The 27,160-nt window shown below is 46.4% G+C and overlaps 2 protein-coding genes across 2 annotated transcripts; both read left to right on the plus strand.

The window, feature by feature from the left end:
• Positions 1-3,222: 3,222 nt before the first annotated feature.
• Gm12250 (predicted gene 12250) lies at positions 3,223-9,578 on the plus strand. Its single transcript, NM_001135115.1, has 2 exons — positions 3,223-3,464; positions 7,119-9,578. The coding sequence occupies exon 2, from the start codon at positions 7,139-7,141 to the stop codon at positions 8,390-8,392; it is 1,254 nt and encodes a 417-aa protein (NP_001128587.1). The 5' UTR covers positions 3,223-3,464; positions 7,119-7,138; the 3' UTR covers positions 8,393-9,578.
• A 9,357-nt stretch (positions 9,579-18,935) lies between these two features.
• Positions 18,936-26,972, plus strand: Igtp (interferon gamma induced GTPase). Its single transcript, NM_018738.4, has 3 exons — positions 18,936-19,159; positions 20,848-21,097; positions 25,424-26,972. The coding sequence occupies exons 2-3, from the start codon at positions 21,059-21,061 to the stop codon at positions 26,654-26,656; spliced, it is 1,272 nt and encodes a 423-aa protein (NP_061208.3). The 5' UTR covers positions 18,936-19,159; positions 20,848-21,058; the 3' UTR covers positions 26,657-26,972.
• Positions 26,973-27,160: the final 188 nt, after the last annotated feature.

Genomic DNA, 27,160 nt, shown 5'->3' on the forward strand with positions numbered 1-27,160 from the left:
CTGTATAGCCCTGGCTGTCCTGGAACTCACTTTGTAGACCAGGCTGGCCTCGAACTCAGAAATCCGCCTGCCTCTGCCTCCCGAGTGCTGGGATTAAAGGCGTGCGCCACCACGCCCGGCCAGCCTGCACATTCTTGACAAAGGTGCGAGAAACAAGGAGAGATGACAAGCAGGGTGTGCGTATGCACACACAGAAGAATAAAATGCCCGTCTCTCTGCCTCTGCAAACCGCAGCTCGGAATGGGTCAAAGACCCAAGTACAGCTAGAAATGGGGAGAAGGAAAAAACAAAGTTCAAGACACTGGTGAAGAGGCTGCACATGGCTTCTGTCTAGCTAATAGCATCCAGGCAGCAGAGGCTGCTGGCTGAGCAGAATCTCCAACGAGAGCAAAGGGCAGGATCCACATCCACAGGAGCTGAACGGAATCCAGTTTCAGCCTATTGAGGAACTGATTACCTTAATCCCAGCACTCAGGAGGCAGAGGCAAGTGGGCCTCTGTGAGGCTGAGGCCAGCCTGATCTGCATAGTGAGTTCTAGGCTAACCAGGGCTACACAGTGAGACTCTACCTGAAAAGCAAAACAAAAACCCCAATGTTTAAAATAAGCAGATGATGTGAGTATCCCTTTGGGAAAACAAGAAATGCCAGTAGCCCAGGGGTAGATGAGAACCAGTGCTGGGGGCTTTCAGAAAGGCTCCAGGGTGGGCTGACCGGTTCTGAGGCTCTCTGAGAAACTGCCTGGCCTGTGTGAGGTCTTGGTAAAGGGTGGGGTTTGCTTTGTTTTGTTTTATGATTTCAAAGTTACTTTTGTTGAAGGGTTTGCCCATTTTGTCTCCAAGTTTGCCAGCATGCATCTATGTGAATATCCTGTGTTTGCAGTAGTCGGGAGAATGCAACACACCCTTCCTTCAAAAGACCTGTGTATCCTCATCCCCAGAATACCGAATGCCCTAGGAATGTGCAGGGTCACAAAGGGGATGTAAACCTATCAGCGATAATAAAGTGCACTGTGTTAGGAGAGTTGTCCTGGTTTTCTAATGGTCATAGTTTTCAAACCGGAAGAGGGAGGCAGAAGGAAAAACCGCAGGGAGGCATAGTCACTGAGGGGTGCTCAGAGATAGGCAGTTTTCCTGGCTTTGAAGAGAACTAAGGAGTCAGAGAAGTTTCTAGAACTAGCAAAACAAAAACATTCTCCTGTGGCCTCTAGAAAACAATACAGCAGGTGTCTTTGTTTTTTCTTTCTTCCTCCCCTGCCCACTTCCTTTCTTTCTTTTTTCTTTTTTTTCTTTTTTTTCCGAGACAGGGTTTCTCTGTGTAGTCCTGGCTGTCCTGGAACTCACTCTGTAGACCAGGCTGGCCTCCAACTCAGAAATCCGCCTGCCTCTGCCTCCCAAGTGCTGGGATTAAAGGCGTGCGCCACTACGCCTGGCTTTCTTTCTTTAGATGGTTCTCTGTCTCTCTCTCTCTCTCTCTTTCTCTCTCTCTCTCTCTCTCTCCCTCTCCCTCTCCCTCTCCCTCTCCCTCTCCCTCTCTCTCTCTCTCTCTCTCTCTCTCTCTCTCTCTCTCTCTCTCTCCACAAGACACATTTATTAATGTCCTATTGTATTTACAGTTTAATATAGCAACCAAAGTGGACTAGCACTTGGGCAGCAGGCACATCATTCCAGTTTTAACAGTTGTGAAAGCAAGGAGTATGGAATGCTAGGGATCCTCTCAAAAGTTCCAAACTAATTCTGTGTTCCTGACCCTCTGAGAGTCTAGCCAGCTTCCAGAATAATATTTAATATTTAATCTGAATCTGTCTTGTTTATATGAACTACACAGAACTACAGAATGAAAAGGCAATTTCTGACTATAGACTATGAAAAGTTAATGCTTATTTACCAATTGAGAAGATTTTTATGTAGCCCAGACTAACCCTTGAACTACCTTGACCTTGATCTTCCTGCCTCTTCCTCCCAAGTGCTAGAATTACAGGTATGAGCCACTGTGCCCATTTTAAGCAGTGCTGTGGATAGAACAGTAGCTTTATGAATGCCAGGCAAGCACTCTCCCTACTGGGTTCCATTCTCAGGCCAGCCCTGCAGATGCCTTGATTGTAGCCTGCTGGAACTATTCCTGAACTTCTTAACTGCAGCCCCATCACGGGTTTGCACTATCCAGCTTGTTACAGCAGCAACAGGCTTGTTCAGTGTTTAATATAGTGATATTGTTTTTATTTCAATGTTGGAAATTTTTCTTTTTCTGGATTAACGTAACTCAACTGGGTCTATTCCCCACTCCTATTTAGAGAACCCGTGTGTCACTGGTATGTAGTGGGCAGATACAGAGTGTCACCTGGGTGGGGGAAGGAACCTAGAGACATAGTCTGGCATAGTCCCTGGATTATAAAGCTCAGTGGAGCCTCGTGAGTGATGAACGTATCAATATTCTTGGATTGAGTACTTACCCTGATTCCAGGGAGGAAGAGAGGGATGTTCTGTGCTCCCTCCTAGACCTGCTGTATATGTTCTCTTTGCAATAAAACTAAAGCTGTAAATCTAGCACTTTCTGAGTACCCAGAACAAGTCTGAGCAAATGTTTGTTTTTATTTCCTATGTGGGATCTCCGGGTTTGCTGGGCACCTATAGTGAGTTAGTTAGGAAACAGCCTTTCGGAAAGTCTGCACCCAGGTCAAGGGGCGTAACAAACACGTCATTATATTATCACCATGGAGACTAGTTGTTCAGGGGGAGCAAGGCCATGAGTGGGTTTGTGGGCTCTGAGTTCTGGCTCAGCTCTCTGATGACATGAATACAGTCTGGGGGTCTAGATAAAACTCCTCTGGGCTGGAGAGATGGCTCAGCGGTTAAGAGCACTGACTGCTCTTCCAAAGGTTCTGAGTTCAAATCCTGACAACCACATGGTGGCTCACAACCATCCGTAATGAGATCTGACGTCCTCTTCTGGAGTGTCTGAAGACAGCTACAGTGTACTTACATATAATAAATAAAATAAATCTTAAAAAACAAACAAACAAACAAACAACTTCTCCTCCTCAGTCATTTCATCCTCCTGCCTGGGTTCCTGCACCCTCCCTTCTATACCATGCCAAAAGCATGCTGACCGTTGCGGCCTATGGCCTCGGTGGCTTTCAGTTTCTATGCCTAGAAATTACTATGTTCTCAGAAATCTGCTTTCAGTTTCATGTTCTTGGCAGGTCCTATTCTTCACTGTTAGAGTGTTCTCTTCCCTCTGTTGGCTTGATTCCTGTGAGGACAGGGCAGCAGCTAGAGATAAACCTCAGAGCTCTTTATACACAGCACAGTCTCTTCTGTGGTAGTCACACAGTGCAGCACACTTGGACTTCCAAGTAGCAAACGCCGGTCTGTACAGGTCTGTGTGCATTTGCTGTTCCTGGTGCAGACGGAAGCTCTTCACTGGACTCAAGGCTTCTGCCAGAAACCTCTTTCTCAAAGGAGCTGGTGAGTGAGATGATATATATATATTTTAAATTAATATAGGTCTACAAACAGGATGATAGGCTGTAGGTCTGGGGGTGGAACTGCAGGCATGCTTGGTGTGGTTGGGGAACCATAGGCTTAGGCTGAGAGGCAGGATGGGCTGAGGGCAGCTAAAAGCCATTCAGAGAACTGAATCTATGGGATATTTTTAGGAAGCAGTCATATCCAGGCTATGGAAAAGACAGGGATGTTGATGGATAGGGATTTTATTGGAGATCACCTGACACCAGACACCATCTATCTATCTAATATCCAACACCTTTTACTTGGAAGACAAGGGACATTATCTAAGCACAAACTCTGGAGTCCTCCTGTCTCCCTAAACTTTGATTTCTCCACCAAACTGTAGGCTTGCCTTGGCCTCTACAAAGGACTCTGAGCTCAGAGGGCCAAACCTCAGCCTTGGATCCCAGCACTGAACTTAGTCAACAGTAGGACTTCCTCCTGCATGTGTCTTCACTTTTCAGTTTCTTTGATCCTTAATTTTAAAGTGGAGAAGATTGGGGGTGCGACTCGGTGGTAGAGTACTTGTTTGGCATGCACAAGGCCATGGGTTCAACCCTTAGGACTCCACCAAAACAAAAGTGCTTACTTTTAAGCGAGCATCACTACCCTTTGCTTGCAGGGTTGTCGGGATGAAGTGAAGCAGTGTACGGAAGCACCCTTGAGGTTCATGGGACACATTCCCAGCCTTCTGTCTCCTTTTGCCCTGGTCTCTTCTCAGTGGATAGATGCACTCTCAACAGTTAGAAGACAAGGTTCTAGGAGTCTACCCTTTTTGTACCCAGACATGCTCCTTCTAAGACTTAGCACTGCTACTCAGAGTTGCCACACGGTGGGATGCTGTCGGCACATGTCAGGTGCCTAAGAATTCTCCGTCTGCTCTGTGTGTGTATCCACACAGGAATATGCGTTTGGGTATTCATGCTGGATACTCACTCATACTCATGGTGGCTGACAACTCCCTCACCTATCCAATGACAGGCCAGATGTCTCTAGTTTTGTTAAGGACAATTTTTGCCATCTCTGATCAGACACACACCCAACTGGATCTGTATACATGCTCAGATGAGTTCTTCCCCAAACTACCCTATTCCTTTCTCCTCTTTCTGTAACATTGGCTGCCAGGGAGGCCCCAGTGAAAGTACCTGCCCCTCACAGCTTCCTTCTGCCCACCTTCTGCCCCAATATCCACTCTGACTTGGGGTGGTCTGGTTTCCTGATCTAGCAAATTTCCCCTCTCTCTATGAGGTTCAGTATAGAGGATTTGCATCTCATTCATTATGTTTAGTCCTGAGTGTGTGATTTCCTCTTGTGTCCTATGTCAAAATCGTCTGTGTCCTGAGAAGTCATGTGAGTTCCAAAGTGGCAGAGGAATCTTCTTTGCGTGACTGGCAAATGTCCTCTTCAACCCCTATGTGTATCATTCACACTGTCTCTTCTACCTGCAACACATTCTGCGGCAGTCAGTCCCCTAGGTGACTTCCTGGCATATGTTTGAACTCTTTTACACACAAGATGGAACAGGGTGAGGACTGGGGTCTCAGCTCAGGTAGACTAACTCTTAGAAAATCCCACTGAAGGATGAGATGACTTAGTAGAGGAAGGCACTGGACACAGCCTGATGACTTGAATTCCATCTCCAGGCTCCACGTGGTAGAGAGAGAGGACTGACTCTCACAAGTTATTTCACCCCTGCATGTGCACCACACCCCCATACACACACAAAATAAATAAAATGTAATTTAAAAGAATTTCATTAAATATTCCAAAGGGTTTAAAGGTCTTTACTTTAGTGTTTGGTGCTTGTTTTGTTTTGTTTTCTTTTTAATTAAGATTTCACTCTTTAAGAGAAGTTTTAGTTCCACAGAGGGAAAAGAAAAGGTAGTGACTTATACTGCTACCCTACATGTGCATGGTCTCTTTCACCCATCACCGGCATTCCCCACCAGAATGGTGACATGTTCCCAGGCAAGGTCCAAAGACTACATGACAATTTCCACCACATTGTATCCATCCGAGATGCATCTCAGCACACACCCAGTTATAGTGTCACATAAGTATTACCACTGCCCTCCACCCGGCCTTTTCATTTAGGCTCCTACAAGCTGGGACATTACTGACTTGACTTTTTTTCCATAATTTTGCTGTATACAGAGGGTCACTCAGCACATGTGAATGCTATCGGAGTTGTGTTGTCTCTGCGGGTGATGTCTTCCACTCAGTCTTTTCGTGGCTTAACAGTTCAGCTCTTATACGTCTGAATCGTATGTGGTTGTCTTGGCGACTCCATAGCTGTTTAGTTCATTCACTTACAAAAGGGGCACTTTGGCTACTTACAAGGTTTGTAATTATGTACAAACCCTCTGGAAACATTCAGTTGCAGGTCCATGAGGGAACAAACATATGACTGTCAAGAAGCCTGTATGTTGACTGTGTTTAATTTACTGCTAAAGAAACTGCCATGTAGTCTTCCAAAGTGAGTGGTCCATTTTATGTTTTTCATTTTTATTTTAGTTTTTTTTTTTTTTGTTTTTTTTTTTTGGTTGGTTTTTTTTTTTTTTTTTTTTTTTTTTTGAGATAGTGTGCCTGGGGTTAGCCCTGGCTGTCCTGGAACTCACTCTGTAGACCAGGCTAACCTCAGATTCAGAGGTTCACCTGCCTCTGCCTCCCAAATGCTGGAATTAAAGGTGTGAATCAGCACAGCCCAGTGTTGTTTTTATTGTTCAGTTTCAAGAGTTATTTATACATTTTGGGTCACAATCTTTTACTAGATGTGACTGTGACCTTTGCAAATGTTTTCTCCCAATCTTGTCAGTGTCCTGGTACTACAGGCTTTTATAGAGAAGAAGTAGGATTTAGTTCTAAGATTCATTTCATTTTTTAATTTATGTCTATGTGTGTTTGTATTCATGGGGATGTGTGCATGTGAGTGCAGATGCCCTCAGAGTCCAGAAGAGGGCGTCAGATCCCCTGCAGCTGTAGTCACAGGTGGTTCAGAGCCACTTGATCCGGGTATTGGGAATTGAACTTGGTTCCATGCAAGAGCAGCAAGCACCCTTAGCTTCTGAGTCATCTCACCAGTGGGACTCTTATTTTACAGTTGTATTTGTGTACTTTTTCCACAACCCCACACTGTCTTACTGTCTTACAACTTTGTAGTAAGCCATGACTGTTGTGTGTATGTGGTAGTGGAGATTGAACCTAGGACTTGGTGCAAGCTAGACAAACTGTGTGCCTCTGCGTTACACCCTCACTCTCCAGGATTGTCTCAAAGTCAGAGACTGTCACAGCACAAATGGACTGCAGGATGGTGGCATTTCTCCTTTTGCTTATTAGATGGTGCTGTGTCCCAATTTTTCTTTTTTCAAAAAAATGAAAATTTAAAACTATGAAAAATTATCTAGTCTAGAAAGCTTGGCGTGAGAAATCAAATATTGCAATTAATGAGCAATCTCTCAAGGAAACAAAGCAGCCAGGTCCTAGAAACATCAGTGAACTGAGCAGGGAAATGCTCCCAGACCTAGAGAGCAGCTTCTGCCCCACCTGCAGAGTTGAGCGCTTCTGTGACGTCCTAACCTTTGGCCTTCTTTCCCACTTCTGCCTTCCCTCCAGTGTCCTGTGTGCCCACAACCATGGGTCAGTCTTCTTCTAAACCCGATGCAAAGGCTCACAATATGGCCTCCAGCCTTACTGAATTCTTCAAGAATTTCAAGATGGAAAGCAAAATCATTTCTAAGGAGACCATCGATTCAATTCAGTCATGTATCCAAGAAGGAGACATCCAGAAGGTGATTTCTATAATCAATGCTGCCTTGACAGACATTGAGAAAGCCCCCCTGAACATCGCTGTGACAGGGGAGACAGGGGCAGGGAAGTCCACGTTCATTAATGCCCTTCGGGGAATAGGACATGAGGAAAGTGAGTCAGCTGAGAGTGGAGCGGTGGAGACAACCAAGGACAGGAAGAAATACACCCACCCTAAGTTCCCTAATGTGACCATCTGGGATCTCCCTGGGGTTGGGACAACTAACTTCAAACCAGAAGAATATCTGAAGAAAATGAAGTTCCAGGAGTATGATTTTTTCCTGATCATCTCATCTGCTCGCTTTAGAGATAATGAAGCCCAGCTGGCTGAAGCAATCAAAAAAATGAAAAAGAAGTTCTACTTTGTTCGGACCAAAATTGACAGTGATTTGTGGAATGAGAAGAAAGCTAAACCCAGTTCCTACAATAGGGAGAAAATCCTGGAGGTGATCCGAAGTGACTGTGTAAAGAATCTGCAGAATGCTAACGCAGCCTCTACTCGTGTCTTCTTAGTCTCAAGCTTTGAGGTAGCACAGTTTGATTTTCCTAGCCTGGAGTCCACCCTTTTGGAAGAGCTGCCAGCACACAAGCGCCACATCTTCGTGCAGTGCCTCCCTACCATTACTGAGCCTGCTATTGATCGCAGGAGAGATGTCCTGAAACAGACAATCTGGCTGGAGGCTCTGAAGGCTGGAGCGTCGGCCACCATCCCCATGATGTCATTCTTCAATGACGACATTGAGGAATTTGAGAAGATCCTGAGCCACTACAGGGCTTGCTTTGGGCTAGATGATGAGTCGCTGGAAAACATGGCCAAGGAGTGGTCCATGTCTGTGGAGGAGCTGGAGTCCACCATTAAGTCACCCCATTTGCTGTCAAGTGAGCCGAATGAATCTGTGGCGGACAAGCTGGTGAAAACCATGGAGAAAATTTTTGCCGTCACTGGCGGATTCGTAGCCACTGGCCTTTACTTTAGAAAGAGTTACTATATGCAAAATTATTTTCTTGACACAGTGACAGAGGATGCTAAAGTTCTACTTAAGAAAAAAGTCTTTTTGCAGGACAGTGTGGACTCTGAGTAAGGTTCTAAAGATGGAGAGAGTGAGGCAGTTGGCCTGGGACTTAGGTGACTTTAGTGTCTTCAGGACGCTGGAGAGACGACTGAGGGCATTCCTGAAGCACCCTGGTCAGGCTGTGATATCTCATAGGCTTTGTGACCCTTGGGGGAAATAGAGGGATCAGCATTATGTCCCTCCTAACACGAGTCTTGTACAATGTGCTAGTGTGAACTCTCTGGGCAAGGAGTTTTCAGAAATGACTGTTTTTAGACAGGGTCTTACTATGGCTCTCTTGGATCTCCTTCTCTACAGAAGTAGACCAGGCTGGCCTTGAACTCACACAGAAATCCTCCTGCCTCTGCCTCTGCCTCTTGAGTGCTGGGATTAAAGGTATACACTACCATACTTGGAAGATTTTTTTTTTTTTGAAAAATATATATATCCACCACACGACTTGATTTTGTGCTGCTTTGCTGAGAACACTCCCAGGCTGATGATATCATTTACAGTTTTCATATATATGGTTTGTATATGGTTCGTATAACAGAGTGTAACAGAAAACAGTGGGGACCCATCGCCTGAGTCACAGTATTTGCTGCAGCCCTTCTGCAGAGGTGCCATTACCCAAGACAGGGATGCAGTCTGAGGTTTGCACACTGGAGAGTCCTCACACGTTAACAGACAATGCTTCGTGCATGGATCATGACGGTAGGAAATTAGAGGAAAGAAACTAGTGGTTGACAAGGAAGTCCTCACCCAAAATACAGAATTTCCTTAATCATGCGCAAAGATACTCAGTCTTCCATCCAGAGGCTGAAATGTAAATTAGCAGCCATGCCACTTTCAGGAAGTCGAATTTGCATGTGAGATTGTAGATAAGCAGTTTCTGTGATGCAGTGTTGGTGTCAACACAAAATCATGACACAGCCCGTGGTGTGACCTCTGAGAAAATTATACATGCAGTTACTCTTTGACACTCTTTAAATATTGCCAGACAGCGCAAACAGGTATATTAGGTTTTGGGTTATCAGCTGTGGGACTTTTTAAGATTGATTGTGTCTAGGGACTGGAAAGATGGCTCAGAGATTTAAGAGCACATACTATCCTCATATAGGACAAGAGTTTGGTTCTCAGCGCCCATGCCAGACAACTCACAATTTCTTATAACTCCAGCTCTGGGGGTGGGGGTGGAGGTAGAGGTGGCGTGGGGTCTGATGCCCTCTTCTGGCCACCAAGGGCATCTGCACTCACAAGCACATAACCCCACACAGACACATAGACTCATAATTAAACATGAAAACAAATCCTTAAGAAACATGGTCAAGGGCTGGAGAGATGGCTCAGTGGTTAAGAGCACTGACTGCTTCCAAAGGTCCCGAGTTCAAATCCCAGCAACCACATGATGGCTCACAACCACCTATAACAAGATCTGACGCCCTCTTCAGGAGTGTCTGAAGACAGCTACGGTATCTTTAATAAATAAATTAAAAAAAAAAAAAAAAAGAAACATGGTCAAGAGCCGGGTGTGGTGGTGGCACACATCTTTAATCCCAGCACTCAGGAGGCAGAGGCAGGCAGAGGCCAGCCTGGTCTACAGAGTGAGTTCCAGGACAGCCAAGGCTATACAAAGAAACCCTGTCTTGAAAAACAAACAAACAAACAAACAAACAAACGAACAAAAACAAAAACAAAACAAAACAAAAAAACCATGGACAAGCCTATAAACAATTCAAACATTCCTTGATAGGGGTGGGGCACCCAAGCTGTTGCCTGACAACCAGACAGAAGATGAGGGATAACACCTATGTCTCGGTAGACTCCTTCCTAGATGCAAACCGCTAGATGTAGACACAATGCACCTAGTGAGTCACTGCTGATCTACGTCAACTCAAGATGAAAGTATATTTTCATACATATCCTAAAGAATACAATTCAGTTATTTTTAAGTAGAGTTATAGTGCTGCACAGAGGAACAGAATAAATGCTAGATTTTACTGAATACATGGCACAGCTGGGGCTGTGCCAAGGGACGTGGGGCACAGCTTGAGACTGTTTCTGCTAAACAAATGAACATGGGGCTGATTTGCGTGTGACAAGTGTGGGGAAACCAAACCATGAGATAAAACCAGTGATGCCATAGTAAAGCTAAGATGGCATGGTTAACTCTGAGATACAGTAAGAAAACTGTGAGAGAGGGAAAACTGTGAGAGTCAGTGTGCACTGCTCACTCTCACGAGTGTTCAGCATGCCTTGCTCATACAGATTACACTCTAAAATAAAAGATGGAGGGAAGGGCTGGGGAGATGGCTCAGAGGTTAAGAGCACTGGTTGCTCTTCCAGAGGTCCTAAGTTCAGTTCCCAGCCACCAAATGGTGGTTCACAACCATCTGTGATAGGACTTGGTACCCTCTTCTGGCATGCAGCTAGAGCACTCATAAAATTTAATTTTCTTTTAAAGTTGAAGGGAGGTATTCTCTCTCTCTCTCTCTCTCTCTCTCTCTCTCTCTCTCTGTCTGACATAGGGTCTCATTGTGTAGTCCTGGCTACCCAACTCTGGAACTCACTATGTAGCCTTGAACTCACAGGCCTGCCTCTGCCTCCTGGGTATTGGAGTAAAAGCTGCCACTACCCTGGCAAAGGGAGGTTTTTCTTTGTATGAAATTTCCATCAATAATTTAGATCATTCAGACCCTTGATTGGAGGGTGGGGGGAAGAAAAAAAGAAAAAAAGGAGACCATGACTGCTCCTAGGTATGATAGAGGAGAAGGTTAATTGTAGATGCGAGGGAGAGCAGAGCCAGGCAAGGACATCTAGAAGAGTCCAGAGTGAACAGGACCCTGAGCTGGGTCGTGTGAGGAGAAGGGGAGGGGAGAGTCAGGAGACCAGGAGACCAAAAGGCCAGGAAGGTAAAGGGTAGACAAAAAGACTGTGTTAGCAGTTGGAGTATATAGGGAACGGCAGCTATACCATGAAACCAGTATGGACTAAGGGATGCTGGGAGAACCTGGCAGCCAGGCTCACTTTGAGATGTTAAATAGGCATGTTTCACTTAGCCATTGGTCGCAGGTTTGACATCTAATCTTCCCACCCTTTGTGGAGAGCCATGCACTGTTTGTTCAATTTAAGTTATTTGGGTTCATGACTCTGTGTGTTTTCCATAGCTAGTCACAAATACTGTCTGTTGAGGTCTAGATGACCCCACCTCAAGGCCTCCCACCCCTGACGAACCCTAGCCCAGAGGGTGCCACCCCTAAGGATTCTACCAATGATAACTTTGCAGAAAAAGAGATGCAATTAAAATATTAGCATTTTGCAAAGCTTAAAGAACAAACTTAGGTGTGTATCCACCAAACCCTGTAATTTTTTTAATGTCAATTATGCCTCAATAAAGTTCAAGAAAAAAAGAAATGGGTCTAGACTGTGATTTTTTGCCTTCATGTTAGCTTTCTGTTGGAATTCTTGGTAGTATGGGTCACCAGAGGTGGGGGTTGACAGGGTAGGGTCACCACAAATGGAGGTAAATCCTCAGCAGTAAGGTCACCAGGAATGGGGTCACCCAGGGACTCAGAGTTGGAGGTTCTCAGGGGTGAGGTATTCAGGAGTGGGGTCCTTGGGGCTAGGATTCATGGGGTGAGTGAGGTTCTCAAGGGTGAGGTCACCAGGGGGGAGGGTTCTCAGACATGGGGTACCCAGGGGAGAGGTCTTCAGTGCTAGGGTTCCTCAGGGGAGGGAGTCCTTAGGGGTGGAGTCATATTAATCTCAACACATGGTATTTGCTTTGTGATTAGCTATGACAAACATACAGAGTCTTCCACCCAGCAGTCTACAGTGAATACTGCCTGGTTTTTCATGTGAGGCTTTGTAAGCCTCCTGAACAATCTAAATATTCCTTTAACTTTCTAGCAAAACAGCAAGCATCTTCAGACCCAGGCTCTATGGAAAGATGGCGGCCTGACTCCGGGCCTGTCTGATCATGTCTCCCCCAGTGCTCTAAGCACATTATGCCACCCTTTCTCCCTGCAGGTCCCAAGGGTTTTCTTTTCCACTTTTTTGTATTTTTTATTACATTTTATTCATTTATTTTCTCTCCCTGTAGGGAGCACAAGTGTGTGCCACCATGCACTTGTCAGAGAACAACTTTGTGGAACTGTTGGGGTTTGTTTGTTTGTTTTCTGTGTGGGACTCAGGAATTGAACTCAGGTCCTCAGGCTTGGCAGCTTTTGCCCCGAGCCAGGGATCTGTCCATCATCTTTGTACCCTGAGCCTTCTCTTTGGCCTTCAAAGGGTTCTCACTGGCCAAATCCATAAAGGAGGAAAGGAAAATAAAACCAAACACAAAATAAAAAAACCAACCAACCAAAAAAAAACCTTCTGGCACCCACTGGATCCAAAATTTAAAAATATCACCCCGACAGTGGAAAATGCTGAGCCTCTTGAAGTGGCCACTGCTGCACAGGGCTCCACAAATATCCCAAAGATATGTCCACCTCAGAAAAGCACACACTCAGCATGAGCGTGTGCTTTTCTGAAATGAGGCTGGAAGAAAGCCCTGGAACAGTCTCTGGCTTGTGTCTTTCTGTCAGGAAGGAGCTGGTTGGTTGAGACTCAACAGTCACAAACATCAAAAAGGAAACCAAGCTGGCAAGTGTTAGCTTCTTTCTGGGCAGCACCAGCATTTCCAGGAAAAGAAAACTGTTTTTATGATTTCGGGACCCTCCCTAAGACTTAGAGGAGGACCCAAACTTGGGACTTCTGGGCAGCTAGACCTACAATAGAACATACGTGGATAATTCATAATCACATAGCCTCAATAATGAACAGCTGCCAAAACATAAAAACAAAACCAAACCTACAGGAAGATAAGGACCACCCAAAGCGATAGCAGGACACTAGAGGGACAAAGGTGGAAGGTGAGTTGCTGATTACTGTCCACAGGGCTGCAAAGCACCTCTAGACCTCTGGAACTAAGATACTGGATTTGAGAGTAGTTATAAGAAAGCTGTGGACAAATAGCACATACTTTGCAAGGAATGTGTTCCAAGTGGATGCACCTGTTGGTAGCTAGGCAACTGTCCGTCACCCCTGTGCTCACCCTTCCTGACCCACAGTGCATGTGGGTGGTCCAGGCTTTACTGTGGGGGGAGGGGAGGGGGAATGAAGAAAGAATAGATAACTGTCACAATTGCAGACTAGTTTGGGAGATACATTTTTTTCTGCTGTGAAATACACACATAGTAGCAGCCTGAGGTCAGTGTTACATACTAAGCCCTTATTTCCCAAGAGAAAGAAAAAGTGATTGCCCCTTAGTCTGGGAAACATGACTCTATTTGTATAGCAGGGACTAAGAGCCTGAGTCCTGGTGAGATTTCAATGCTCGATGGCAGAACAGGCTTACAAAGGCAAACAGGATAGCAGAGCACACCAGAAAGCCCTTGTTTGTGGGTTGGTTTGTTGTCTTTTGATGTTGTTGTTGTTCCTGTTCGGAAGCTTGTATTATTCACTTTTAATGGGGCCTTTATTTTTATCTTGAACACTTTTATTAGCAAATTGTTTTATTTTTAAAGATTTTATTAGCTAGGCGGTGGTGGCACACGCCTTTAATCCCAGCACTTGGGAAGCAGAGGCAGGTGGATTTCTGAGTTCGAGGCCAATATATGTGTATATGTGTGTGTGGGGGTGGGGGTGGGGGTGGGGTGGGCGGATGGGGTTTGTACCCCATGTGCCTGTGGAGGCCAGAGCCATTGGATTCTTTGGAGCTGGAGTTGTAAGTGGCTGTAAACTATAGGATGTGGGTGCTGGGAACCCAACTCCAGTGCTCCCCAAGAGACATGTTAACAGCTGAGCCATCTCTCTATCCATGACCAAATTATTTTAGAAGGTTTAAAAATATAGTGTCTCTAACTGAGTGTTTTGCATGTGTCAAGCAAAAAGTGACTAGAATGGATAGCAGCATGAATAACTCAAACACAGATGAGAAAAATCTGTCTTGGAACCTGGCACCATCTATCAGTAAGAGTAACATGGTCTATTGGTTTCTAAAAACTTCCTGTGTGGAAATTTAGATTTTGCTAATATGACATAAAGAGCCTACACCCCAGATGTGAATCTTCAAGACACTCAGAAAAGGTAGATGAACATTTAAAGATGGGGCTGTGACCAGGAGAAGCCAAGAGATGGGACTAAAAGAATATTGTGAGGGCTGGGAGAGATGGCTCTGTGGGCAAAGCACTTGCTGTACAAGTGGGCAGACCTGAGCTTGAAACCCCAGAATCTACATAAAACTTAGAAGGAATAGTGCGCTTGTCTGTAATCCTAGAGTTCCTACTGAGAGATGAAAGGCAGAGATGGGAGAGGCCATAGGAAAACCAAAGGCCGGCTAGCCTGGGGGAACAGACAGGTTAAACAACAGTGAGATCCTGTCTCAAAATTCGGTAGAGGTGAGTATGAACACCATATACACACCGTGGCACGTGTGCACCTGCTTGCGCGCACACGAACACACACAAATATATGCAGATTTAAAGATAGTACAGACTATGAAGAGCTGCTGCCATTCCCTGCTATGGACATGGCTCAGTGATTAAGAGAACTTAAGCGCACCTCACCCCACCCCCAGCCCCTCTAAAGTTGCCTGACATTCATCGCTCAGAAAAGTTGGGGCTCCTTGCTGTTCAATAAGCAGCCTCAGCCTGGTGAGGCCGAGCCTTTGCTTCTCTGGCTCATTGTCACCTTTCTTACATTTTGGCCATCCGGACAAACCTCTGAAAATGTAAATTCCATTTCAGCATGCCACACTAGCACTCATGAAGGCCATGCGGGCGAGCAGAGAACTCCTGAGTTTTGAGGGGAGGTTGAGCTCAGGAGGAAGTAGTCTGTGTCCCTTAACCCAATCTGTGTCACTTCTAGCTCCCGAAAGCCACCTGGTTACCAGCACGTAGATAAATGGAGATCTATTATTTTCAACAACAGCAACAACAAGTTTCTTTTGGCTAACTTACATCCCAAATTATTGAGAATAGGGCTAACTACTCCAAGGGGCTGTCAGGGTGTAGGGACATGTTCACCAGTTTTACTGCACACACATCTGGGTCATTATCTAATCTGAGAGTAGAAGCAGGAGGAGGAGGAGGAGGAGGAGGAGGAGAGCTCATCTTTGGACCTCACCATGAACTTTTCCCTTACTTTGAATTGGGGAGCAGCTAGCTTTATGATAACTGGGACCCTGACTCTGGCACTTTGTGAGGTGAGACGTGCAGAGAGCCACCTTTGTCCCAAGAAGAGCAGGGAATCAATGCCCTCAGAGCCACAGAGCATTTCTGTGTCACAGGGAGACAACTGGAGTATGAGTTGGGGTCAGATGTAGGAACCAGGTCAATGAGACACCAAATCTGTCTGATCTGGAGCTAAGACCTCCCTTTCTCACCTCAATCTTTGAGAGACACCAGGATCCTTTCTTTAGTTTCAAAGCAAATGACAGGTGACTTCATTAACATGGACCACCAGAAAGGGAAGGCTCTATCGAAGTCTGCCTGTATATAGGCACATGCATGCATGCATATGTGCATTATTTTCATGTGTGACACATGACCCACAGCATGTAGCTTCATGCAAACACCTGGGAGTGGGTACAGCACCCACATCCCTGGACAGTGTCAGCGATGCTCAGGACAGCAGAGCACACAGCAGAGCTGACAAGCCAGATCTTCAGTGTATGTAACACAGGGATTCACCCCTGAGCCTCTTCACATCTTGCTGAGCGAAGGCAACAAGTAAGAGGTGATGGATTTTGAGGTGACTAGTTCCTGTACTTCTGTGGGGAGATGATGTACAAACATAGCTCCTATGAGGTTAACCATGTCCAGGAGGGTACATAGTCCTGGTCCCGGGATGAAACTCTAACTCCAGACTGCCCCAGCTGGGAGCCGAGTTCTGGGTAAATGGCTTCTTCAAGAACAGGCTACATGTGCTCTGCATACCCTGTGTCCACACGCTGCATCTGCTGAGTCCCTTTGCCATGGACTTTTATCTGGTGTCCAGTCCATAAATACACGCTGCCGTGCCAGCCAGGGTCCCTCTCAGAGATCACTGGCTATACTCATGGGAGGCATGCTTGAGTGGCGATAGCTCCCAAGGTGGAATGCTGGGATCATTAAAATGTAAGAATCTAAAACATCTTCCTGAACTTGGGGACCAACTCCACTTGGCTCATGCAGACACTACATTTAGAACAGGAAATGGAAACCCCTAGTGCCAGGGAACTGTGTGGGTAACTGTTTACAGCAGCATTCTTTCCTTAGGCTTTGAGGGGGAACAGAGAGGGGAAGAGAGGGGGCAGGGCCTCTAGTTGTTTCTAAAAAAAAAATCACATATACAGGAATTGGGGTGTGAACATGGGCCACAATTGTTCCCTTCTTTCCTCCCTCCCTTCCTCTCTCCCTCTCTCTCTTCCTTCCTTCTTTCCTTCCTTCCTCTCTTCTTTTCTTCCTTCTTTCCTTCCTTCCTCTCTCTTCTTTCCTTCCTTCTTTTCTTCCTTCCTTCTTTCCCCTTCCTTCCTTCCTTCCTTCCTTCCTTCCTTCCTTCCTTCCTTCCTTCCTTCCTTCCTTCCTTTCTCCCTCCCTCCCCCCCTCTCTCACTCTCTCTTTCCTTCCTTTGTTTTTGAAACAGGGTTTCCTTGTGTAGCTCTAGCTGTCCTGGAACTTGATCTGTAGACCAGGCTGACCTCGAACTCAAGAGATCCTCCTGCCTCTGCCTCCTGAGTGCCTGGTTTGTTTAGATTCTTACGAAACTGACATCTCCCTGTAGCCCAGCAGGGACAGGAGTCTGCTTCTTGTTCTTGCTCTGGTGACAGTCGGGAAGCAGAGGCCAGCTATAAAGGCAAAGGGTAGAAAAGAATACAGGTGGATAGTGGCAATCCTGCTGATGTCCCCTGATGTGGCGAATGTTCCTCACACAGGAGAGATCGTTGGGAAGTTCGCATGCACAGCAGTCACCTTTGGGTCTCAGGGACAGAGACAGCCTGGTCCTAGGGGTCTGTTATACCTTCTTTGTAAATCATCACCTGTGTATGCACACACATATGGAGGCTACAGGACAACTTTGTCTGTCTTTCCTCAGAGGTTCTCCACCTTGTTTATTGACACAAAGTCTCTCACTGTAACTGGGGCTTACCAAATAGTCTAGGCTGGCTGGCCATCAGCCTATCTCCGTACTGGAGTTACTAGTACATATCACCACGTCTAACTTTTGACATGGGATCTGGAGGATTGAACTCAGGTCCCTGTGTGTGCACTGTAAGCACCTTACTGACTTCATCTCCCCAGCCTGTCAATCATCTATTGACCAAGTTCATCGATCAGGAACACTCCTGTGCAAGGGCATCTTGCAGAGTGCTGCCTGCTGTCATTTTCTGAGCGAGAGAAGTCACAGGTGGCAGAGACACTTAAAAATGAGATGACTTAGCAGGTAAAAGCACTGACTGCTCTTCCGAAGGTCCTGAATTCAAATCCCAGCAACCACATGGTGGCTCACAACCATCTGTATTAAGATCTGATGCCCAGGCCGGGAGAGGTGGCCACGCCTTTAATCCCAGCACTTGGGAGGCAGAGGCAGGCGAATTTCTGAGCTCAAGGCCAGCCTGGTCTACAGAGTGAGTTCCAAGACAGTCAGAGCTATACAGAGAAATGTCCTGTAACTCCGGTTGCACGGGTTCCAACTCTCTGCTCCGACCTCCGAGGCTCATGCACATGCACACCTATTGAAGGGAGGGATGGGGGAGGGAGGGAGTCAGGATGTTAGGGACAGTGAGTGAAAATGAAAGACCAGGTCAGTAAATGGCCTGGGGTGGGGGGAGCCCTGGGGGCATGGACTGTGCAAATGAGCACACACTTCCCATCAGCCACTTACCCTGCTAAGCAATTACACAGGGAAACTAGCCCATTCCCCTCTACCTGGGCACTCAGTGGTCCAGGGCATCACTGTACACAAAAAAAAAAGGAGAGGGGGAGGGGGAGAGGGGGGAGGGGGAGGGGGGAGGGGGAGGGGGGGAGAGTGTTTATTTTTATTTTTTGGTTTTTGTTTTGCTTTGTTTTAAATATTTTTCCTGAACTCAAGAGAAACCGGTGGGCAGAAGGAGACCACTTAAAGGTGGCATATTCTGCCGCATACTTTGATCCTGGGGAGACGACAGAATTGGAACAGGGCAGAGTAGGTGGAATTTCTGCCCCTGAGCTGAGTGGGCGGGAAGGAGCGAGTAGACAATGAGAAGCGACAGAAGCCCCAAGGAGCAGCAATGAAGGGCGAGTAGTTCTCCAAGGACCAAGTTCGCTGGGTCTCAACATGGTGCCATCATTAAGAGGGGCTCCGGAAAGGAGGTAGCAGGGTCAGACAAGGCAGCTCTGACCGAAGTCTGAATGGCAGGCTTCACGGGCAGACTTCTGACCTCTATACCTGGAATCTGGCCCAGTTACCCCTCTCTTTGAAGAAGAACGTGGCCTCTGAGTGCTAACTCCCGAAAACTAGCCATTTCTAGGAACTGAAACTGAAAGCTGTTCGGGCATCAGGCCCCGCCCCTTGGGGAGGAGGCAGGCAGGGCTCACGCCTAGAAGTTGGGGACTTACATCTGGGCCAACATAGATAGAGCAGGGTCTGAGAGGAAACCTAGGAGCTCAGGCTGCCCTTCAGCTGCTCCTGCCTCTTCTAATCGCTCTTCCCCACAGGACCCTGCCCCACCACACTTCTCTCTCTCCTGACCGTCCTGAGCCTGGATTGCAGCTTTGTAAGGCTTCTGAGCAGGTAGGTGAGGGGCTCCTGCTTGGCCTATAAACCTGCTCAGGGCAGGGGAGTCTGGGGTCAGGTGTTCCTCTGGGGCACCCTGTGCAGCAGGCACCCTCCTGCACTGTCTTCAGGATCGGAGTGCATGGTGTCTGGCTGAATCAAGTCCTTCCAATTCACCAGAGAGAAGCAGTGTGCTTCTTTTTTTACCTGGGTATCCCTGGGTTTGTGGGTCTTCTGAGGGAGCCTAGTTAAGAGAAAACAGGTGGGATTTTACTCAAATTCTCTTGGCCACTACTTCGATGACCCCTCAGGGGCCAGAGTCCAGGATCAGAACAGCCCACAGGTAATATTGGAACATTCTGGAATTGTGTAATGTGCATCTGTTCTCCATGTGCGACACGCAGGGGCTAGAACTCTGGCTTGGAAGGCTGGGTTCATAAGGAAACTTTTTGTCTAACTCTGTTGGGCATTATCTATCTGCCTTGGAGACGCTGGTTCTTCATCTGCCAGCATTTAATTTAATCTTTTGGAAGAGAGTATAACAAAATGCAACCCGACGGAACATAGTAACATAGGCAACCAATGGGCTGCCACTTCCACTGTGTATGTGACCTTTTTTGTGCAGGTGTGTGTGAGACTATTGCATTTGTGTGTGGGCCCGAGTGTCTGCTTGCCAGTGTGTATGTGTGTATAATCCAGAGGCTGACATTAGGGTGTCTTCCTCAGTCACTCTCCAATTTATTTCATTTTATTGAAATAGAATCTCTCAGTGAACCTCTTGGCTAGACTGACTGGCTGGCCAGCAAGCCCTCTGGGATCCTCCTCTGGACCTCCACCTCTCCAGCTAGGGTATTTTAGGCATGAGTATTGAAACTGGCTTTTATGTGGATGCCAGGGGTTCAAACTCCTGCTTGTGAGGCCAGTGCTTTCTTCATTGAGGCATCTCTTTCCCCCCCTTTCCCCAGAGTATTTAGAGAGATCTGGATCTTTATGGAGAATTGTAGTCAGCTTTAGATCAACCAGAAGCGTGACCAGGAACTGCTTTGTATAATTCAAGATGTCTTTCTTCTCTCCTTTCTTCCTTTCTTTTCTTTTTTCTTTCCTTGTCTTTCTTTTTGTTGGTTTTTTTTTTTTCTTGAACAGTCCACGGGGGCTTTTTATTTATGTTTTACACCTCTATAAAAAGGTGGCACACGCCTTTAATTCCAGCACTTGGGAGGCAGAGGCAGGCGGATTTCTGAGTTCGAGGACAGCCAGGGCTACACAGAGAAACCCTGTCTCGAAAAACCAAAAAAAAAAAAAAAAAAAAAAAAGAATCCCGGGATTTCCCCCCTCTGTGTGTTTTCGTCTTGCTTCTTCATGGTCCAGTACGGTGAAGCCACACTGACAGGTGGGAGCAGGTCCGCACTTGTTCAGCCTGCCTTTGGGGCCCACAGTAGTCCCCAGCTCTGAGATCATCAATGATTTAAAATTCGCCAATGTAGCTTTGCTTCATCATCTCAGTTAGGACCTGAGCGATGCCTTGGCCCACGGCCCGACGAGTGCCTGGCATTTGCCTCTCTTCTCAGCTGTTCTTGAGAGCACCCGCCGGGGCATGCACACCACAAGCAAGCTCACGGAGAGATGGCAGAAAGAGCTCCTTGTGGTTTCTGACAATACATTTTCCTCATCTGTCATCAGTTGTTGTAAAATCGTTTTTCTAACAGGTTCTGAAGGAGAGTAAAGAGTGCAAGGCCTAGAGCAGACCCACAGAGTTCAGGCCCACAGACATAGACCTTCATACTCCATAAAGTTGAAGAGAGAAGAAAGAAGCCGAGGACCACCGGCCCAGCCATTTTAGCTGAGACTCCAGAGCGTTCACTCAGACAGCGGAGAGCTGTGGAGAGAGAGAGAGAGAGAGCAGGGCACACACGTCCCATGGATTTAGTCACAAAGTTGCCACAAAATATCTGGAAGGTGAGTAGCATGGCTTGCCTGATGTACCGATGAGAAAACTGAGACTTCAGAAACTGGTTGGGCTGGCAGGGAGTTGGATGAGGCTTCAAACACAGGTTGGGGCTCTTGGCTGAACTCCTCCGTTCTGAGCTTATGTCCAGGCCCAGCCACTGTGTGAGTGGCTGCAGACAGTGCTCTGGGGGGAGAGATGAACTCACTTCAGGAAGGGAACAAAGGGAGGAAACATCCCAGGAGAGAGGACTGAGGAGAGAGGCCACCCGGGACAGGAGGGGAGGCCACCGAGGAAAGGAGTAAAGAGAGACGCTAGCCCAGGAGAGAACTGGGTGGGGCCATCCCAGGGAACTAATCAACACTCAGAAGTTGTTCCCTGGAAGTGGTCCCACAGCTAGAACGGTGGCTTTTTGGTGCAGACACTGGGCTCTTCAGTGTAAGGATGGGAAAAGTATCCTTCATGGGATACAGGTACACACTACATGAATCAAAGAGATGGTCTTGAGTTTGGGAGGTTTTGTTTGTTTGTTTGTTTGTTTGTTTTATTTTGTTGTTTTCGAGACAGGGTCTCTCTGTGTAGCCCTGGCTGTCCTGGAACTCACTCTGTAGACCAGGCTGGCCTCGAACTCAGAAATCCACCTGCCTCAGCCTCCCAAATGCTGGGATTAAAGGTGTGTGCCACCACCTCCTGGCAAATTTAGGATTTATTTATTTATTTATTTATTTATTTATTTATTTATTTATTTATTTGAGGCAGGGTTTCTCTGTGTAGCCCTGACTGTCCTGGAACTCAGAGATTTGCCTGCTTCTGCTGGGATGAAGGGCGTTCACCACCACATCTGGCTGATGTGAAGTTTTGAAATGTTGGTGGTGATGCACACAGAAAGGGCTATTTTTTCTTTTTTTTCTTTTTGAGACAGGGTCTCACGAAGTCCAAGCTAGGCTCAAACTTACTGTGTAGGTGAGGATGCCTTTAATTTTCTTATCCTCTTGCTTCCAACTCCTAAATTCTGGGACTACAAGCTTAAGACACATGCCCGGTTTTCTGTGGTACTAGGGACTGAACCCAGCGCTTCGTGTGTGTTAGTCAAACACTCTTATCAACTGAGTAACACCTCTTGGGGTGTCTCCCTCTCCCCTCTCCCCTACCCCCTCTCCCCTCTTCCTCTCCCCGCCCCCTCTCTCTCAAGGAAATAAGAGGTTGTTTATTCTGGAGCGATTTTGAGTTTCCATGGCCTAGGAATAGAGATTTAAGTTACCCCACATTTATGTTCTAATGTGGAAGCTTCAGAAGGTTTTTATAGCTTTACACAACAACAAATCCTAAATCAAGGTAAATTTAAATATATCAGTAGACACATCAGAGAAGCAGAATGGGGGAAGCTTTTCTCTTTCTTTCTTTCTTTCTTTCTTTCTTTCTTTCTTTCTTTCTTTCTTTCTTTCTTTCTTTCTTTCTTTCTTTCTTTTTTTTTTAACGAGACAGGGTTTCTCTGTGTAGCCCTGGCTGTCCTGGAACTCATTCTGTAGACCAGGTTGGTCTCGAACTCAGAGATCCACCTGTCTCTGCCTCCCGAGTGCTGGGAGCCACCACGTCTGGCAGGGGAAGCTTTTCTATTGGCCCAAGATGCCATCTGATCTTTTTTTTTTTTTTTTTTAAGATTTATTTATTATATGTAAGTACACTGTAGCTGTCTTCAGACACACCAGAAGAGGTCGTCAGATCTCATTACGGGTGGTTGTGAGCCACCATGTAGTTGCTGGGAATTGAACTCGGGACCTTCAGAAGAACAGTCAGTGCTCTTACCCATTGAGCCATCTCGCCAGCCCGCCATCTGATCATTTTAATAGATAGAATTTTCCTTTTCTTAAGGAAATAAGAGATAGTTTGTTCTGGAGCCATTTTGATCATGGTTCTAGAAGACAGATTTAGGTTTCCACAAATTCTATGTTCCAACAATCCCTGTTAATGGTGGCATTGTGAAGAAGGCCTGTTGAAATAATTAATTGATAATTCCTGGCGTTATGTTCCAGAATGAAAGACACACACATAACCTTTGTGTTTTGTATTGTGCCTTACTCAGCACAATAGCTGGCCACTGCCTGACCTCCACTACTGATGGAATCTACCTTGTACAGAGAATTCCAAGAATTCTGTGTTCTGTTTTGTGCTCTGGACCCACTGGTCTGGGCTGCACTCTCCTGGTTCCTTCACATGGCATCCATACCTCTCTCGCCTGTACTTTTCTCTGACATGTCGTCTCTCCTTTCCTCGACACTCTCCCTTCTTCTTCCTCTCTCCTGATCCCAAGCCTGGGAAATTCCAAAAACCCACCTCTGTATGTCTTCCCAGCTACTGGCTGATGGAATTTTTATTTACCAGTCAGAACCAATTGGGGGCAAGTTCCTAGAAACCTGTAAGCAGTTTTGGGGACCCAAATTAACATTAGAGTACAAGCAGCATTAGGGCAAACCCACTACACAGGCCTGTTACCTAGGAATAGCAAGGGAGTCATGTATCTTCAATACAGCCCACTCGGTCACCTCACCCAATTCTCATTGCAACCGAGAGGCTCACAATGCTTGATCTCATGGTGAGGATTCAGCCAACCCGTTTGCAGAATAATCTGAATTCTTATATTAGTGTCATTATGTATATTATGTAGATATACATGTGGGCAAAACACACATACATACAAATCAATCTAAAAACCAAACAAGCAAAACGCCAGAATCATTAGGTTATTTGGGAAGTTTGATTTGACGTGTCTGCTGGAGTTGATGGGTCACAGGTATTTCCCATGTGGGTAGTTACTGGTAAATATCATTCCAAATTTCATAATTTGATTATAAACAATAAGTTTATCCAGGTTGGGGAGATGATTCAGTTAACAGAGTACACGAGGACCTGAGTTCACTCCCCAGAACCCACATGAGAAAAGCTGGGTGTAGTGGCATACATTTTTAATCCCAGTCAGTATTCAGAGGCAGAGGCAATCAGATTACTGAATTCCAGGACAGCCAAGGAGGCTACACAGAGAAATCCTGTCTTGAAAAACAAACAGAATGAAAAAAAAAAAAAAAAGACCATGGTCTATATAGTGAGTTCCATAGCATTCAGGGCTACATAGTAAGACCCTGTCTGGAAAAAAAAACCAAACCAAACCAAACCCAACCAACAACAACAAAAAAAGCTGGGTGTGTAAGCCCAGGGCTGGGAGGTAGGGACAGTCGGGTCATAGGGGCTCCCCGGCCAACCAATCTAACCTCATCAATGAACCACAGGTTCCAGTGAAAGACCCTGTCCTAATAAACAAGGGATGGTGAGAAGGCTCAGCAGTTAAGAGCACAGGCTGTTCTTCCTGAGGACCAGGGTTCAATTCCCATGACCTTGTACTGGCTTCCAAAAGTGTCAGCTACACACGAGGCACACAAATGCACAAATAAGCAAAAACACCCACACACATAAAAAATAAAGGACAAACAAGCAAGGTGAGAGGCTCCTGAGGAGTAGCAGCAGCCAAGGTTGACCCTTGACCTTCACACACACACACACACACACACACACACACACACACACACACACACACACACACACGTATACATGTACACACACCAACACACATGCGCATGCACACACAGACATTTGTTGGCACACATACAAATACACAAAATTAATCTCTTTTTGGAGATAGGATTTTACTAGATAGTTCTAGTTGGCCAGGCTGGCGTTGAACTCACAGAGTTCCACCTGTTTCTGCCTCTTAAGAGCTGGGACTTAAGGTGTATGCCACCACTCCCAGCTGAATATTTGATTTTCTTTTTAAGATTTATTTATTTATTTTATGTATATGAGTGCTCTATTTGCATGTATACCTGTGTGTCAGAAGAGGGCATCAGATCCCATTATAGATGATTGCGAGCCACCATGTGGTTTCTGGGAATTGAGCTCAGGACCTCTGGAGGAGCAGCCAGTGCTCTTAATCATATCCTCCGACATCTCTCCATCCCTTGAACATTTGGTTTTTAAAGGAGAACCAGAGTGGGCTGTGGTGTGGAGAGCTGTGGTCAGCCCTGCCTACCCATCTTCCCACTGAAGAGCCCAGCAGATGTCCTGCAGATCAGGTCCAAACATCTTCAGTCCCACTGCAGGGTGAGCAATGTGAAGTGCTGTGCAGCTGGAGAGCAAGCCCATCCCAGAGGAGGTGCTGCGCTCTGTTCAACTGAGGGACCTTTGCTCTCTCTGGTGGCAGATCTGAAAGCCATGGCTGGGGTATGTGACTTCAGTGGATTTCTGTTTCATCTTGAGTCTGACTATCTGTCTCTTCTCTTCTGCAGACTTTTACACTTTTCATAAACATGGCAAATTATCTCAAGCGCCTCATCAGCCCGTGGTCTAAATCTATGACTGCTGGTGAGTCACTTTATTCCAGCCAGAACTCATCCTCTCCAGAAGTCATTGAAGATATTGGTAAGGCGGTGACAGAGGGAAATTTACAGAAAGTGATAGGTATAGTCAAAGATGAAATTCAGAGTAAGTCAAGATACAGAGTAAAGATTGCTGTGACTGGGGACTCTGGCAATGGCATGTCATCTTTCATCAATGCCCTTAGGTTCATTGGACATGAGGAGGAGGATTCAGCTCCCACTGGGGTGGTGAGGACCACTAAGAAACCAGCCTGCTACTCCTCTGACTCCCACTTTCCCTATGTGGAGCTGTGGGACCTGCCTGGCTTAGGGGCCACAGCCCAGAGTGTGGAGAGCTACCTGGAGGAGATGCAGATCAGCACATTTGACCTTATCATCATCGTAGCTTCTGAGCAGTTCAGCTCAAATCATGTGAAGCTGGCCATAACCATGCAGAGGATGAGAAAGAGGTTCTATGTCGTCTGGACCAAGCTGGACAGGGACCTCAGCACAAGTACCTTCCCTGAACCCCAGCTACTGCAGAGTATCCAAAGGAATATCCGGGAGAATCTCCAGCAGGCTCAGGTGAGGGACCCCCCCCTATTCCTGATATCCTGTTTTAGCCCGTCTTTTCACGACTTCCCAGAGCTTAGAAACACACTGCAAAAAGACATCTTCAGCATCAGGTACAGAGATCCCTTAGAGATCATTTCTCAAGTCTGCGACAAGTGCATCAGCAATAAGGCGTTCTCTCTGAAGGAAGATCAGATGCTCATGAAAGACCTGGAGGCAGCTGTCAGCTCCGAGGATGACACTGCCAACCTGGAGAGGGGTCTCCAGACCTACCAGAAGCTCTTTGGTGTGGATGATGGGTCACTTCAGCAGGTAGCTCGGAGTACAGGGAGACTGGAGATGGGCTCCAGGGCTCTGCAGTTCCAGGACTTGATCAAGATGGACAGGAGACTGGAGCTGATGATGTGTTTTGCCGTGAACAAGTTCCTCAGGCTTCTCGAAAGCTCATGGTGGTATGGCTTGTGGAACGTCGTCACCCGCTACTTCAGACACCAGAGGCACAAGCTCGTCATTGAAATAGTGGCTGAGAACACCAAGACCTCCCTGAGGAAAGCTCTAAAGGACTCTGTCCTCCCTCCCGAAATTCACTGAGAAGAGTCTGGCTCACCCTCAGGTGGAATTCAGGCTGCCTCAGGGTCTTTTTGCTTAGAGCCCTAGCTAGTCACTAGAAAGGAACAACAGCTGAGGCAACAGCTTGTAATGATGCTTAATAATTTTAGAGGAAATGGCCCATCTTCCTATATTCAACTGTAATAGCCCGTTCCTTCAAAGTGCAAGTATTTGCCAGGATAATCAGCCAAGGTTTCCTAGTTCAGTACCTAGATTGTTAGGCTTTTAGTCTTCATTGTGATGCATGTTTAAATAAAACTCTTTTCCCTCCTAAAAACATTAAAGTTGCCTTCATCGATCCTGTTCTCTTCTTATCTTTATCTTGGTGGCGACTCTATTGGCATAGCATAGCACTTACAAATTTGGAGGGCGAAGGAGAGGGTGGTGGTGACTGTCTCTTAAAATCTACTGCTTGTTGGGCCTGTGTGTATGCACGTGTGAGTGCAGGTGTGTGGTTGCCTGCATTCCACAATGTGTAGTAGAGTC

The sequence above is a fragment of the Mus musculus genome, chromosome 11 (assembly GCF_000001635.26).
Source record: "Mus musculus strain C57BL/6J chromosome 11, GRCm38.p6 C57BL/6J".
Taxonomy (NCBI): domain Eukaryota; kingdom Metazoa; phylum Chordata; class Mammalia; order Rodentia; family Muridae; genus Mus; species Mus musculus.